The sequence below is a fragment of the Ambystoma mexicanum genome, chromosome 1p (assembly GCF_040938575.1).
Source record: "Ambystoma mexicanum isolate Mex_15411 chromosome 1p, UKY_AmexF1_1, whole genome shotgun sequence".
NCBI classification, from domain to species: Eukaryota; Metazoa; Chordata; class Amphibia; order Caudata; family Ambystomatidae; genus Ambystoma; species Ambystoma mexicanum.
This window is the reverse complement of record NC_090921.1, coordinates 1,092,724,597-1,092,740,330: the sequence shown is the minus strand read 5'-3', so window position 1 is coordinate 1,092,740,330 and position 15,734 is coordinate 1,092,724,597. Positions and strand designations below refer to the sequence as shown.

The 15,734-nt window shown below is 58.3% G+C and overlaps 1 protein-coding gene across 2 annotated transcripts in view; it reads left to right on the top strand.

Annotated features, from left to right (window-relative positions):
• CFAP126 (cilia and flagella associated protein 126) overlaps positions 1 to 15,734 on the top strand; it is a 216,713-nt gene that overhangs the window by 151,501 nt on the left and 49,478 nt on the right. For both annotated transcript variants that reach the window (XM_069604687.1, XM_069604688.1), the window contains one exon: positions 12,817 to 12,993. In XM_069604687.1, the coding sequence (XP_069460788.1) occupies positions 12,817 to 12,993 (177 nt within the window). The remainder of the gene's footprint in view (positions 1 to 12,816; positions 12,994 to 15,734) is intronic.

Below are 15,734 nucleotides of genomic sequence, written 5' to 3'. Positions count from 1 at the left end.
TGAGCATCCTGGGGTTCCTGGTTGCGTGACCTGCGATGGGTGGACCGTGTGGTCTGACAACTACGCCTAGACCAGTGAGCCCGAGATGGTGAAAGTCAAAGACATTGGGCCTCATTACGACCCTGGCGGTAAGTGAAAAACGATGGCGGTAAATGGTTACCGCCATCGTTTTCCGCCAGGTCCGATCATGACTCCTGACCGTAAACTACGATGCCAATAGCGGCATCGTAGTTAACGCTGCCGCTAACTGCGCTAAGGGTGCGCGCACGCGACCGCCCACACCGTACTTAGCGCCATGGCGGAAAGGTACGCAAATGCCGACCCAAGCGGACATGCACCTAACGCCATCACCGAGGCCGCTAAGTACCTTACCGCCATGGTGCAAATAACGCCATCGCGAACCAACCGTAAAGGGCCAATTCAAGTGAATGCAGCTGCCACAGGTGCACAGAAACAGCACAGGTGAAGGCAATACAGACTCAGGGGAGTACAAAAAGAGCACACCCCACCCCTACCCACACCCAGTCACACTCCACAATGATGGCAATACGACTAGCAATGTTGGGGCTGGAGGACCTGATAGCAATGCATGTGCTACTACAACAGCAACAACAACAACAACAGGCAGCACAGAGGAGACGCAGGAGGAGAAGGAGGGCAAGGCAGGCCCAGCAAGCCCCACCAGCACAGCCAGTGCCACCACGCAGGCAGCCCCCAATCCCACGCATCAGAGCCAATCCAAACAACCTCACTGCTGAGCAGATCCACACCCTGTACCGTTTGGACCGGGACACCATCACCGCCATCGTAGACATGACACACGACGACATCGTCAGCATGATAGAAAGTCCAACCGCCATCCCCCCCCTACTGAAGGTAGTGGCTGTACTCCACTTCCTTGCCACAGGCACCTACCAGCACACAGTGGGGCACCTGCATGGCATTTCACAACCATTATTCTCACGAACACTCATCCAAGTGCTCGATGCCCTCCTCAAGCACACAGACGACCACATCTCATTACCACGGACTGCCCAGGAGATTGCAAACACCAAAGTGGGTTTCCATGCACTAGCCAGCATACCCGGTTGCATTGGTGCCATCGACTGCACCCATGTGGAATTGGTGGTTCCACGTGCCATGGAGGTACCGTACCGCAACCGGAAACAGTTCCACTCTATCAACGTGCAAATGGTCTGTGACTCCAACAAGATCATCACACATTGTTGTGCCCGATTCCCCGGATCAACCCATGATTCAATGGTCCTGAGGAACTCCACAATACCACGCTACATGGAGCGACATGCAGGCCCAAGATCCTGGCTACTCGGTGAGTGCAATGTCATGGAAGTGGGCATGGGAATGACGTACCAGTGCATACTCCACCTGGCAGAAAGGGGGGGGGGAAGATGCATACTCCACCTGGCAGAAAGGGGGGGGGGGAAGATGCATACTCCACCTGGCAGAAAGGGGGGGGGGAGATGCATACTCCACCTGGCAGAAAGGGGGGGGGGAAGATGCATACTCCACCTGGCTGTGAGTAACACAGAGAACGGATACAGAGGAAGGGCACTCACAATGCACAAAACCCCTCTGCATGCATAGGGTGATGGCATGCAAAACAGGCCATGGCAGCAATGAGCATATACTGGTTGCATAGTGTGAATCAATTAGTGCATGTAGAAGTGAGCCAAGGTAACAGTTCCATGCCAGCCATGGTGGAACATCATGTTCCTGATCAGACAACATGACTGACACATACATTCTCGCCTACATACAGGTGATGCAGCCTATCCCCTGAAGAGGTGGCTCCTCACGCCAGTCCGGAACCCGCAGAACCAGCACGAGGAGGACTTCAACCGTGCACATACACGTACTCGTGTGGTCATAGAGCAGACATTCGGCCTCCTGAAGGCACGGTTCCGAAGCCTCAGCAGGTCTGGTGGGGCACTCCTGTATGGCCATGAGAAGGTGGCAAAGATCGTCATGGCATGTGTCATGCTGCACAATATGTGCGTCAGACGGAATGTGCCCCTGCCCCCTGACGCAGAACTGCAACCACCTGACGATGAGGATGAGGAGGGTGCAGATGGGGCGCCACCACATGGAGGAGGCGATGCACAGGAGGGGCGTGCCATGCGCCAAAGTATCATCGACCACTGCTTCTAGCACACACGGCTGGTGTTTATCGCATGGAGACTGCACTTGGGGCACTGTGTGTCTCTGGGACATGCACACTGTGGACTGTACACCAATAAAGCACACATACGCAATGAAAATGTCCACACATTTCTTTTTTTGAAAGAAAAAAGTGTATTTAAACTATGAACTGTCGTGTCACACCCCCTCCCACCTCCCCCCTGCACACCCCAACACACCCCCTCCCACCTCCCACCTGCACACCCCAACACACCTCCTCCCACCTCCCCCCTGCACACCCCAACACACCCCCTCCCACCTCCCACCTCCCCCCTGCACACCCCAACACACCCCCTCCCACCTCCCCCCTGCACACCCCAACACACCCCATGTAGCTGTCAACAGATGCCTGTGGCCGTGTCCACAGGCCGTCACAAGCCCCCTCTCCCGGCACCCGGGGCACCCCTGGCTGTGGAGCGCAGGTTGCGTCCAGAACGGCGCACGGGGCTGCTCTGCGCAGAACTGGCAGTGGAGGATGTCCCTGGCTGCCCTTGTGCATGCAGCTCCTGTCGTGTGTGGGTGAGGTCAGTGACCGCACGACGCAAGCCCGCAAGTTCGGCACAGATGTCCCTGGACATGGCCTGCATGGCATCCCTCAGGGTGGCAGTGCTCTGCGCCACTTCCGCCCTTAGTGTCTCCGTGGCCTGTTCATTGCTGAACCTAGCCCCCACACATTCCGCGGCATGCTCATCCAGCATTGCGGACAGTTGATGCTGCCGCTGAGTGATGTCCTCGAGGGACGGCTGGCCGTGCTGGCCCATGGCCAGTGCAGGTGGAGTGATGGAGGGGCTGGTCCCCTCCTGTGGAGTGTGGACAGGGCATGGGGTGGAAGGCCACTCCTCTGCCTCAGTGTGCCCCTGTGTGTCGCCCTCATGGGGGCTGGCGTCTGAGAAACAGGGGGAATGTAGTTGGTCAGTGGGTCTTCTGACCTCCTGCTCCATGTCCGAGTCAGAACATGCAGCTGTTGCAGCTGTCTCCCCGATGTTGCTGCTGGCCGCTGACCCCCTGCCTTCTGTGGCAGGCAATGTCGGTGGAGGTGGAGCAGCTGCTGCTGGCCTGCTGCCAACAGGGGTGCTTGCCGGTGGGACCTCCGGTATGCCTGCAGTGGGACCTGCTTGTCGTGGGGTCTGCCTCACTGCAGCTGAGGTTGAGGGTGCAGGGAGGTTGTCGTTGGACTTCGCTCTCTTCGGCGCAGGGGTGTCCTGGTCCTCTGGGTGTGATTCTGTGCCTGTGGTGGAGCAAAGGTGGGAGGGCGTTATTGATGGGTCTACGGACTTCTGAATGACAATGCTTGACATTATTTTGGCCAGTGGATGAGGCAGATTTCAGGCAGTGCCATGCAGGTTGTCTCCTTTTGGTGTGGTATGTGGATGCAGGTATGCGGGTGCCAGCAGTGTATGCAGGGTGGTGCTCGCATGTGGCTATGGGCAGTATTGATTTGTGTTGCATTTACACTCTAGGGCAACCTTGTGCTACACATGATTGGACTGCTGTGACTATGGCATGTCTTGTATGAGGCACCTACCTTCATCGCCTGATGTCGGGGCTCCCCTTTCCATCCCTCCAACGCCTTCGATGGATTCCATGCCGATGGTGGTAGCACAGATCTCCTCCCACGGTTGGAGTTTCAGGGGGGATTCCGACCCTCCACCGGTTCCCTGGGCAAGGTTGCGGTTTGCCGAGATGACGGCTCTGACCCGTATGCGCAGGTCATCCCAGCGCTTCCGGCACTGCTGTGGGGTGCGGGGTACGGTCCCCACCGCGCTGACGCGCTCAGCCACCAGGGCCCAGATGGCCTTCTTCTTCCCGATTGCTGTCCTGGTCATTTCAGGGGAGAATACAACACCTGCGTTGTCCTGCAGGGTCTCCGCTAGCATGCAGAGTTCCTCCCGGCTGAATCGCTCCTGGCGCTGGCGGTCACATGCCTTTTTCACAGATTTTGGCATTTTCGGGTACTTGGATGGGTGGGTGTTTGGTTGGGACAGGTGTCAGGGTTGGGTCTGGTGTTGTTTGGTAGGATGGCGATGGATTGTGTTTTTAAAGATGGCCGACGGGCTGCTTCCCGTTCCGGCGCGATGACGCTATTTCCGGTTTGGCCTTTTACGGCCGCCGTAAATTACGGTGGCCGTAAATTACGGTGGCCGCTACTTACGCTGGCGGAAGGGCACCTTGCTCGCTTAGCGATGACGGTAGGGGCCTTTTCCGCCATGGCGTTAATTGCATTACCGCCATGGCGTAATGCTCGTGCGCGATGGGTCGTGATGTGGCGCTCTTTACGCCATCGTCCCACGGCGTAAACGCTCATTACGCCATGGCGGTAATGACGGGCGATTACCGCCAGGGTCGTAATGAGGCCCATTGTGTAATAAACCCAAGAAGGAGCACTGTGAGTGTACTGGTGAGGCGAGCCAGAAGGAGGGTCAACTGGACCTAGATTTATGTTGAACTTTTAAAGGTTGAAACCAATATGAGTTGCTACGTTCAAGTCTTGGGGAAGGGAACCCTGAGACTTGATGAACTGTAAATATTGTCTTGCGGGCGGAGCCGCAATACCCTTTTCTTTTGAACAGTGTTGCTTGGAACTTGGGGAAGGGAACCCCGAGGATTGTGTTGAGCTATATTGCCTTGAACTTGAAAGAGGTAATCGTGAGACTTTTGTGGAACTTTCTTGAACTTGGGGGAAGGGGAGCTGAAAAGGAAGCTAAGAACTGGAAGAAGCTCCGAACTTTGTGTTTATCACTCTATGTACCCCCACCCACTCTTCCCCCACTCTCTCTAACTCCACTCTCTCTACCCCCACCCTACCTCCAATCTCTATACCCCCACCCAGCCACCCTAACTCCGCTCTCTCACCCTACCTCCACTCTCTCACCATACCTCCACTCTCTATACCCCCACCCACCCACTCTACCTCCACTCTCTCTACCCCACCCACCTACCCTACCTCCACTCTCTACCCCCACCCAACCTCCACCCTCTCACCCTACCTCTACTCTCTATACCCCCACCCACTCTATCCCCACTCTCTCTAAACCCACCCGCACTCTCTCTAACTCCACCCCCAGTATCTCTGTATTGAACCCACACTCTCTGCATGCATGCACCCACCCTACCCCTTCTATCTCTGTACCCCCACCCACACTTCCCCCAGTCTCTCTACCCCACCCACCTTCCCTACCTCCACCTCCATCCTACCTCCAATCTCTATACACCCACCCACCCTACCTCCCCCTCTCACCCTACCTCCACCCTCTCACCCTACCTCCACTCTCTATACCCCCACCCCACTCTTTCTACCACCACACACCCACCCTCACTCGCTCTAACCCCAGCCACCCTACTCCCACTCTCTCTAACCCGAACCCACCCTATCCTCACTTGCTCTACCCCACCCACTCTACCACCATTCTCTCCACCCCCACCTATCCAACCACTCTCTCTCTACCCCCACCTCCACTCTCTCTCTATCCCCACCCGCCCACCCCACCTCCACTCTCTCTCTATCCCCACCCGCCCACCCCACCTCCACTCTCTCTCTATCCCCACCCGCCCACCCCACCTCCACTCTCTCTCTATCCCCACCCGCCCACCCCACCTCCACTCTCTCTCCCCACCCGCCCACCCCACCTCCACCCTCTCTCTACCCCCACCCGCCCACCCCACCTCCACTCTCTCTCTACCCCCACCCGCCCACCCCACCTCCACTCTCTCTCTACCCCCACCCGCCCACCCCACCTCCACTCTCTCTCTACCCCCACCCGCCCACCCCACCTCCACTCTCTCTCTACCCCCACCCGCCCACCCCACCTCCACTCTCTCTCTACCCCCACCCGCCCACCCCACCTCCACTCTCTCTCTACCCCCACCCGCCCACCCCACCTCCACTCTCTCTCTACCCCCACCCGCCCACCCCACCTCCACTCTCTCTCTACCCCCACCCGCCCACCCCACCTCCACTCTCTCTCTACCCCCACCCGCCCACCCCACCTCCACTCTCTCTCTACCCCCACCCGCCCACCCCACCTCCACTCTCTCTCTACCCCCACCCGCCCACCCCACCTCCACTCTCTCTCTACCCCCACCCGCCCACCCCACCTCCACTCTCTCTCTACCCCCACCCGCCCACCCCACCTCCACTCTCTCTCTACCCCCACCCGCCCACCCCACCTCCACTCTCTCTCTACCCCCACCCGCCCACCCCACCTCCACTCTCTCTCTACCCCCACCCGCCCACCCCACCTCCACTCTCTCTCTACCCCCACCCGCCCACCCCACCTCCACTCTCTCTCTACCCCCACCCGCCCACCCCACCTCCACTCTCTCTCTACCCCCACCCGCCCACCCCACCTCCACTCTCTCTCTACCCCCACCCGCCCACCCCACCTCCACTCTCTCTCTACCCCCACCCGCCCACCCCACCTCCACTCTCTCTACCCCCACCCGCCCACCCCACCTCCACTCTCTCTACCCCCACCCGCCCACCCCACCTCCACTCTCTCTACCCCCACCCGCCCACCCCACCTCCACTCTCTCTACCCCCACCCGCCCACCCCACCTCCACTCTCTCTACCCCCACCCGCCCACCCCACCTCCACTCTCTCTACCCCCACCCGCCCACCCCACCTCCACTCTCTCTACCCCCACCCGCCCACCCCACCTCCACTCTCTCTACCCCCACCCGCCCACCCCACCTCCACTCTCTCTACCCCCACCCGCCCACCCCACCTCCACTCTCTCTCCACCCCCACCCGCCCACCCCACCTCCACTCTCTCTCCACCCCCACCCGCCCACCCCACCTCCACTCTCTCTCCACCCCCACCCGCCCACCCCACCTCCACTCTCTCTCCACCCCCACCCGCCCACCCCACCTCCACTCTCTCTCCACCCCCACCCGCCCACCCCACCTCCACTCTCTCTCCACCCCCACCCGCCCACCCCACCTCCACTCTCTCTCCACCCCCACCCGCCCACCCCACCTCCACTCTCTCTCCACCCCCACCCGCCCACCCCACCTCCACTCTCTCTCCACCCCCACCCGCCCACCCCACCTCCACTCTCTCTCCACCCCCACCCGCCCACCCCACCTCCACTCTCTCTCCACCCCCACCCGCCCACCCCACCTCCACTCTCTCTCCACCCCCACCCGCCCACCCCACCTCCACTCTCTCTCCACCCCCACCCGCCCACCCCACCTCCACTCTCTCTCCACCCCCACCCGCCCACCCCACCTCCACTCTCTCTCCACCCCCACCCGCCCACCCCACCTCCACTCTCTCTCCACCCCCACCCGCCCACCCCACCTCCACTCTCTCTCCACCCCCACCCGCCCACCCCACCTCCACTCTCCCTCCACCCCCACCCGCCCACCCCACCTCCACTCTCTCTCCACCCCCACCCGCCCACCCCACCTCCACTCTCTCTCCACCCCCACCCGCCCACCCCACCTCCACTCTCTCTCCACCCCCACCCGCCCACCCCACCTTCACTCTCTCTCCACCCCCACCCGCCCACCCCACCTTCACTCTCTCTCCACCCCCACCCGCCCACCCCACCTCCCACTCTCTCTACCCCCACCCGCCCACCCCACCTCCCACTCTCTCTACCCCCACCCGCCCACCCCACCTCCCACTCTCTCTACCCCCACCCGCCCACCCCACCTCCCACTCTCTCTACCCCCACCCGCCCACCCCACCTCCCACTCTCTCTACCCCCACCCGCCCACCCCACCTCCCACTCTCTCTACCCCCACCCGCCCACCCCACCTCCCACTCTCTCTACCCCCACCCGCCCACCCCACCTCCCACTCTCTCTACCCCCACCCGCCCACCCCACCTCCCACTCTCTCTACCCCCACCCGCCCACCCCACCTCCCACTCTCTCTACCCCCACCCTCCCACCCCACCTCCCACTCTCTCTACCCCCACCCTCCCACCCCACCTCCCACTCTCTCTACCCCCACCCTCCCACCCCACCTCCCACCCCACCTCCCACTCTCTCTACCCCCACCCTCCCACCCCACCTCCCACTCTCTCTACCCCCACCCTCCCACCCCACCTCCCACTCTCTCTACCCCCACCCTCCCACCCCACCTCCCACTCTCTCTACCCCCACCCTCCCACCCCACCTCCCACTCTCTCTACCCCCACCCTCCCACCCCACCTCCCACTCTCTCTACCCCCACCCTCCCACCCCACCTCCCACTCTCTCTACCCCCACCCTCCCACCCCACCTCCCACTCTCTCTACCCCCACCCTCCCACCCCACCTCCCACTCTCTCTACCCCCACCCTCCCACCCTACCTCCCACTCTCTCTACCCCACCCTCCCACTCTCTCTACCCCCACCCGCCCACCCTACCTCCCACTCTCTCAATCCCCACCCGCCCACCCTACCTCCCACTCTCTCAATCCCCACCCGCCCACCCTACCTCCCACTCTCTCAATCCCCACCCGCCCACCCTACCTCCCACTCTCTCAACCCCCACCCGCCCACCCTACCTCCCACTCTCTCAACCCCCACCCGCCCACCCTACCTCCCACTCTCTCAACCCCCACCCGCCCACCCTACCTCCCACTCTCTCAACCCCCACCCACCAACCCTACCCCCTCTCTCAACCCCCACCCACCCTATCCTCTCTCTCTCAACCCCCACCCACCCTATCCTCTCTCTCTCAACCCCCACCCACCCCCCCACCCTATCCTCTCTCTCTCAACCCCCACCCCCCCCCACCCTATCCTCTCTCTCTCAACCCCCACCCACCCCCCCACCCTACCCCCTCTCACTTTCAACCCCCACCCGCCCCCCCACCCTACCCCCTCTCACTTTCAACCCCCACCCGCCCCCCCACCCTACTGGCACTCTCTCTACACCCACCAACCCTACCCCCACTCTCTCTACCTAAACCCACCCACCTTAACCCCACACACTCTCTACTCTAGCACTGGTATAGCTCAGTGGCAACGTGCTTGTCTTGGAAGCAAGATGACGCAGGGTGACACAGCTTCGAATCCAGGGTCCCCGCTTGGAAACCTCGTCAGTATTGAGCACATTATTTTTTAAAAAATTATAATTATACCCCATCCATCCAGCCCCACTCTCTTGACCCCCAACCACCCAACTCTCTCTGCAACCCACCCACCTTATCCCCACTCTCTACCCCCACCCTACCGCCAATCTCTATACCTCCACCCTCTCACCCTACCTTCGCTCTCTGACCCTGCCTCCACTCTCTCTACCCCACCCACCCTTACATCACTCTCTCTAACCCCACCCACCTACTCTACCTCCACTCTCTACCCCCACCCCCTCACCCTACCTCCATCCCCTCACCCTACCTCCACTCTCTCTACCCCAACCACCCTACCACCATTCTCCCTAACCCCACCCACCCTACCCCCACTCTCTCTAACCCCACCCACCCTACCTCCATTATCTCTGTACCGCGCCCACCCTACCCCCACACTCCGCATGCATCCTCCCTACACCTGCTCTCTCTTTACCCCCACCCTACTTCCAATCTCTATACAATACCTCCACTCTCCCACCCTACCTCCACTCTCTATACCCCCACCCACACATTCTACCTCCACTCTCTATACCCCCACCCACTCTACTTCACTCTCTCTACACCCACCGACCCTTACACCACTCTTTCTACCACCACACACCCACCCTCAATCACTCTATAACCACCCTGCCTCCACTCTCTTTACCTCACTCTCTCCACCCCAATCCATCCAACCCACACTCTTTCTACCCACACTCAACTCACTCTCTCTACCCCCACCCGCCCGCCCCACCTCCACTCTCTCTACCCCCACCCGCCCGCCCCACCTCCACTCTCTCTACCCCCACCCGCCCGCCCCACCTCCACTCTCTCTACCCCCACCCGCCCGCCCCACCTCCACTCTCTCTACCCCCACCCGCCCGCCCCACCTCCACTCTCTCTACCCCCACCCGCCCGCCCCACCTCCACTCTCTCTACCCCCACCCGCCCGCCCCACCTCCACTCTCTCTACCCCCACCCGCCCGCCCCACCTCCACTCTCTCTACCCCCACCCGCCCGCCCCACCTCCACTCTCTCTACCCCCACCCGCCCGCCCCACCTCCACTCTCTCTACCCCCACCCGCCCGCCCCACCTCCACTCTCTCTACCCCCACCCGCCCGCCCCACCTCCACTCTCTCTACCCCCACCCGCCCGCCCCACCTCCACTCTCTCTACCCCCACCCGCCCGCCCCACCTCCACCCGCCCGCCCCACCTCCACTCTCTCTACCCCCACCCGCCCGCCCCACCTCCACTCTCTCTACCCCCACCCGCCCGCCCCACCTCCACTCTCTCTTCCCCCACCCGCCCGCCCCACCTCCACTCTCTCTACCCCCACCCGCCCGCCCCACCTCCACTCTCTCTACCCCCACCCGCCCGCCCCACCTCCACTCTCTCTACCAACCACCTCCACTCTCTCTACCCCCACCCGCCCGCCCCACCTCCACTCTCTCTACCCCCACCCGACCTCCACTCTCTCTACCCCCACCCGCCCGCCCCACCTCCACTCTCTCTACCCCCACCCGCCCGCCCCACCTCCACTCTCTCTACCCCCGCCCGCCCGCCCCACCTCCACTCTCTCTACCCCCGCCCGCCCGCCCCACCTCCACTCTCTCTACCCCCGCCCGCCCGCCCCACCTCCACTCTCTCTACCCCCGCCCGCCCGCCCCACCTCCACTCTCTCTACCCCCGCCCGCCCGCCCCACCTCCACTCTCTCTACCCCCGCCCGCCCGCCCCACCTCCACTCTCTCTACCCCCGCCCGCCCGCCCCACCTCCACTCTCTCTACCCCCGCCCGCCCGCCCCACCTCCACTCTCTCTACCCCCGCCCGCCCGCCCCACCTCCACTCTCTCTACCCCCGCCCGCCCGCCCCACCTCCACTCTCTCTACCCCCGCCCGCCCGCCCCACCTCCACTCTCTCTACCCCCGCCCGCCCCACCTCCACTCTCTCTACCCCCGCCCGCCCGCCCCACCCCCACTCTCTCTACCCCCGCCCGCCCGCCCCACCTCCACTCTCTCTACCCCCGCCCGCCCGCCCCACCTCCACTCTCTCTACCCCCACCCGCCCGCCCCACCTCCACTCTCTCTACCCCCACCCGCCCGCCCCACCTCCACTCTCTCTACCCCCACCCGCCCGCCCCACCTCCACTCTCTCTACCCCCACCCGCCCGCCCCACCTCCACTCTCTCTACCCCCACCCTACCCCTCTCTCTCTACACCCACCAACCCTACCCCCACTCTCTATACCAAAACCCACCCACCATACCCCCTCACTCGCTCTACTCTGGCATGTGTAGTATAGCACAGTGGCCACGTGCTCGTCTTGGAAGCAAGATGACGCAGAGCAACACAGCTTCAAATCCAGGGTCCACGCTTAGAAACCTCTTCAGTATTATGCACGTTATAAAAAACAATTATAATTATACCCCATCCAACCCTCACCACTCTCTCGATCCCCAACCACCCAGCTCTCTCTGCAACCCACCCACCTTATCCCCACCCTCTACCCCCTCTCATTATTTCTCTCATACTTTATTTCTTACCCTCTCACTCTCAACCTTTTGCGCTCCTATTTCCTCATCAATGGCACCCTTTCACAATCGGTTCCTCACTTGCTGTGTTCTCCTTCTTTCTCATTCTCTTGAACACCCGCGCCCCTTATTGCCTCCTACTTTGAAACTTTGGACTCTCAAATGCAAAGAACTGCAGTAAATGCCTAAATATTGGCTTTGCCAATGCTTGTTTCAGATGCTGCACACCCTAAGTAATCAGGCAATGGGAGGTGGGGTCAATGCTTCTAATTGGCCAGTCAGGAGACAATGCGGAAAAATGGGTGATCCGATGATTATTCCGCTGAGTGTCTTATGAAGGTGAAAATAATCGGGCATAGGTGGGTCCAGGGATCTTACGTAGGTAATACAATGTCCTTGCTTTCGAATACAACCCCAGAACTCTAAGCAAGGGTGTCTTTCTTTGAGTCTCCCTACCACAGGGAATTTAAGGTGGTTGGCAGATCAACCTCTTGCTAGCCTGGAATATTTTAGGAATATGAGACGTATCCTGCACAAATCATACACATGAATACCATAAAGTATTTTGGCCGGCCATTTCATGGAAGGATATTTGAGAGGAGCTTGCCCACTTAACCACTGACAAGACACATTAAACAATGTGTTGGGCATGCTCTACCCTCCCTGTTCGAAAACCTGCAACAAAAAATTGTATATAGATTTTTTTTTCCAGGTGACACGTTATGACACATTAGGTCCCGAACTGTGTAAATCCTTATGGCATTGAAAAGGTCGAGCTTAAATGATCATGTGCACTCTGTCAATCAGGAATGAATGTGAGGTGAGTTTCCATTTGCCTTTGGCAGTACTGTTTTTTTTTCTTTCAATGAGGATACATCTGCCAGCTGTTTTTCACTCACTCCCTGCCTGCAATGCTTGTTTAATTGTGTTACCCTTTTCTTATGTACCATGGCAGATGGACATACATTGTCCTTTCGGAGAATTTGAGAATATCTGAATGGATGTCTAGACCTTGTCAAATATACTCGTCCTCTTTTTCAGAAAAGTCCATGGGGGAAGTACATGGGAACCTGGGACATGCCGCTGAAGATCCCCCCTGCCAAGGTGAGCTTGGCGTCCCGCTCCGCTCGGGCAGCCAACCACCTCACCGAGTGGATATGCAACTCCACCGCCCTGACCAGCGCCAGCAATGGGCTGCGCCCAGAGATCGATGGAGAGGTAGGTTTTGATCTGACTGCTTTGCAATACTGTCTCATTTAGTGTCTAGAAAACATTGAAACCATTTCAGTTTAATTCGTGCAGCAGTAAAAGCCACAACATATATTCTGCTTGTTTTATTTCCGACTCACATATTTTAATAAAGGCTTTGGTTTGGTTTTCCGTTTCAGTAAATACATTCCCTTATTAGGAGTACACCTTTCCCATAGAAGCAGAGTAAAACCTGTGCATTACATATATCCTGCAGCATAACCAACCCCACAAGCTTGCCGCACTATGCATCTGCCACCCAGCCCACCACAACCAGCACAGGAGTAGAAGCCATCGCTTTCACAGCAACAGTGTTAGAAGTGCAGAACTATCCCTTACCTCCTTTACGCTCCATGCACACAACCCCTGTAGACCTTGTTCATGGCCCTGCTGAGAACAAGCAGCAGGTAAGTGTACACACAGATACAAGTACAGGACAGCGTTCTAGAGTAGATGAATTACCTCTGAAGGGCGTTTCAGATCCAGAGAGGGCCCCGAGCGGCACAATGCAGGGGCCTCCCGGGTGGTACAAGGACGTAGCTACACAAGAGGGTCACAGTAGAGATCTCCTTGGAGCGGAGCAGGGCAGCCTGGGACCAGAACTGGCATGTAATGGAGGAAATCAAGTGGTGGTCTTCTCAAGCAAACAAGGCAGGAATTCACAAGCAGAGGGAACACCAAACAGGTGTCTATGAGCGCATGCAGGGGCCAAAACCAATAAGGCATTCCGCACAGCCCTTTTTGCAGAGGACACACCGAAGCAGGTGCATTAAAGAGAGTCGGGATGAAACCCAGTAAGGCAGTCCACATAGGCGTCAAAGCGGTAGACACACCAAAGCAGGTGTTGATGAGGCAGTGTCAAAGACCAGTAAGGCAGTCTGCACAGGCGTCAAGAGGCAGGGGCAACACTAAGGCAAGAGTCGTGGAGCAGGCACGAATATCAGGGTCAACAGATGCGCTGCGCATGGGTGTAATTATAGGAGGGGGACAGGGGGTTTTGTCCCCCAACTTCTGTGGCATGCCTGTTTGTCCCCCTCAACTTTTGGAGGGGGGGCAGGAGGGCCGCAATCATCAATTATGTAAGTGGACAGCGTGAGCCCGGCTGGGGTGCCCAGCAAGACTTGCGCTGTCCCATTACATAATGCTGAGATGCCTGGCAGCCGCGCAGCAACACATTCAGGGCTGGGATGCCCTTCATGGCTCAGTCCCTCACCCTGGCTGGCCTGACTCAAAGTCAACAGCCAGGGTGCTGAACTGGGTGTTGCAGGGTCTGGCACCTGTGCTGGCACGCTAGCAGCAGCACTTCCAGGGGCCGCGGTGCAGAGAATCGCTTTCTGGCTTTGTGTTAGTGCGACACACAGACAGGAACTAAGAAGCTCATTCAACTTGCTTGTTTCTGTCTGGAGGTGCGTGAGTGTGAAGAGGTTAGGTCGATGTAACATGAGACGTGGCCCGTGTAGCATTTGAAAGCAGAGCAGAGGTACCTTTTTTTAAAAAAATGTTTTAATTGTGTTTGTGTATGTTTGTTGGGAGGCTGGGCTGCGGGCTGACCCTAGTGAGAGCGCATGTCACATTTGGACAATGTGAGCAGAGCTCACAGTACACATTAAGGCCCCAGGTATGAAGACACACTAACAATAACAAATGGTGCATTCTCTGTGGCAAGCCAGAGCTCTGCAACGGCTCTAAAATTAGTCTTGAAACTTTTCAGGTACTACTAAAGCACCACCATCCTAATTTCAAAATGAATTTGGCAGAAAGTGTGCCCTCCCCAAGTAGAGTGGAAAGAGTCACGCTAAGAAAACCTGAGACCCAAACTGTCGTACTCTGCAAATTCTGTGAAATTAATTTGAGTGCTATAAGCCTTCCAAACATGCAGAACCTTTGTTAAGCAGAATTTGCTCTAGGTGCCCAGAAGGAACTGTATGGGATTTTGTGTTAAAAGCAGACTTTTAGGAGCCCTGTGTAACCTTTCCCCCTGCCGCCAAAAATAATCTTCACCAAACTGGCAAAAAGTATTTCATGTTTTGCAGACACTTTTTCAGGACGGTTTGGTGCAAATTAGTAAATGGGTGTCATGGTTCAGGTTACGGGCCACCAAAAACTGCTTCACTTACCAAACTAAGCAGGGGAGTGTCCACCATTGTAAGAGTGGGGGCAAGGGATGAGCAACAAAATGCATTTTGTGTAATTCCACATGATCTAATTGGCGCCCCCAAATAGCCCACCACTGCCCCAATCTACTTTTTTGGTAACATTAGTGGAAGATGGCATTTTAAAACACAACAACCAAAATAAAACTGCAGGATCATTCCAGATGCAGGAAACTCATCTGTTAGAGCTGTGTACAAGCCCTCTGCTGCAAAATACATGCAAACTTCCTAATTATTATATGGATTGCACCAACAGAAGTTACTTCACAGAAAAGGACATTGCAAGGCGCATCATCAGTCCTTGATACTGGGAGGCACAATGTAAGTGACTTTAGAATAAGTTGCCATAAATAAGCCAAGTGACGAATAACTTTGTGGTGCAAAATACTTACATTGCACTTTTGTTATATGTGGAGCAACTCTATAGTCATTAGGCTTTTCCATTATAATACCATGATACATTAACATAAGCTTTGAAGTGAATCAGAGTCACTTGCAGAGCTGCAGATAAGGCACCATGTGATTAAATGATTTGCTCAGGAAAACACGCACTTGTTA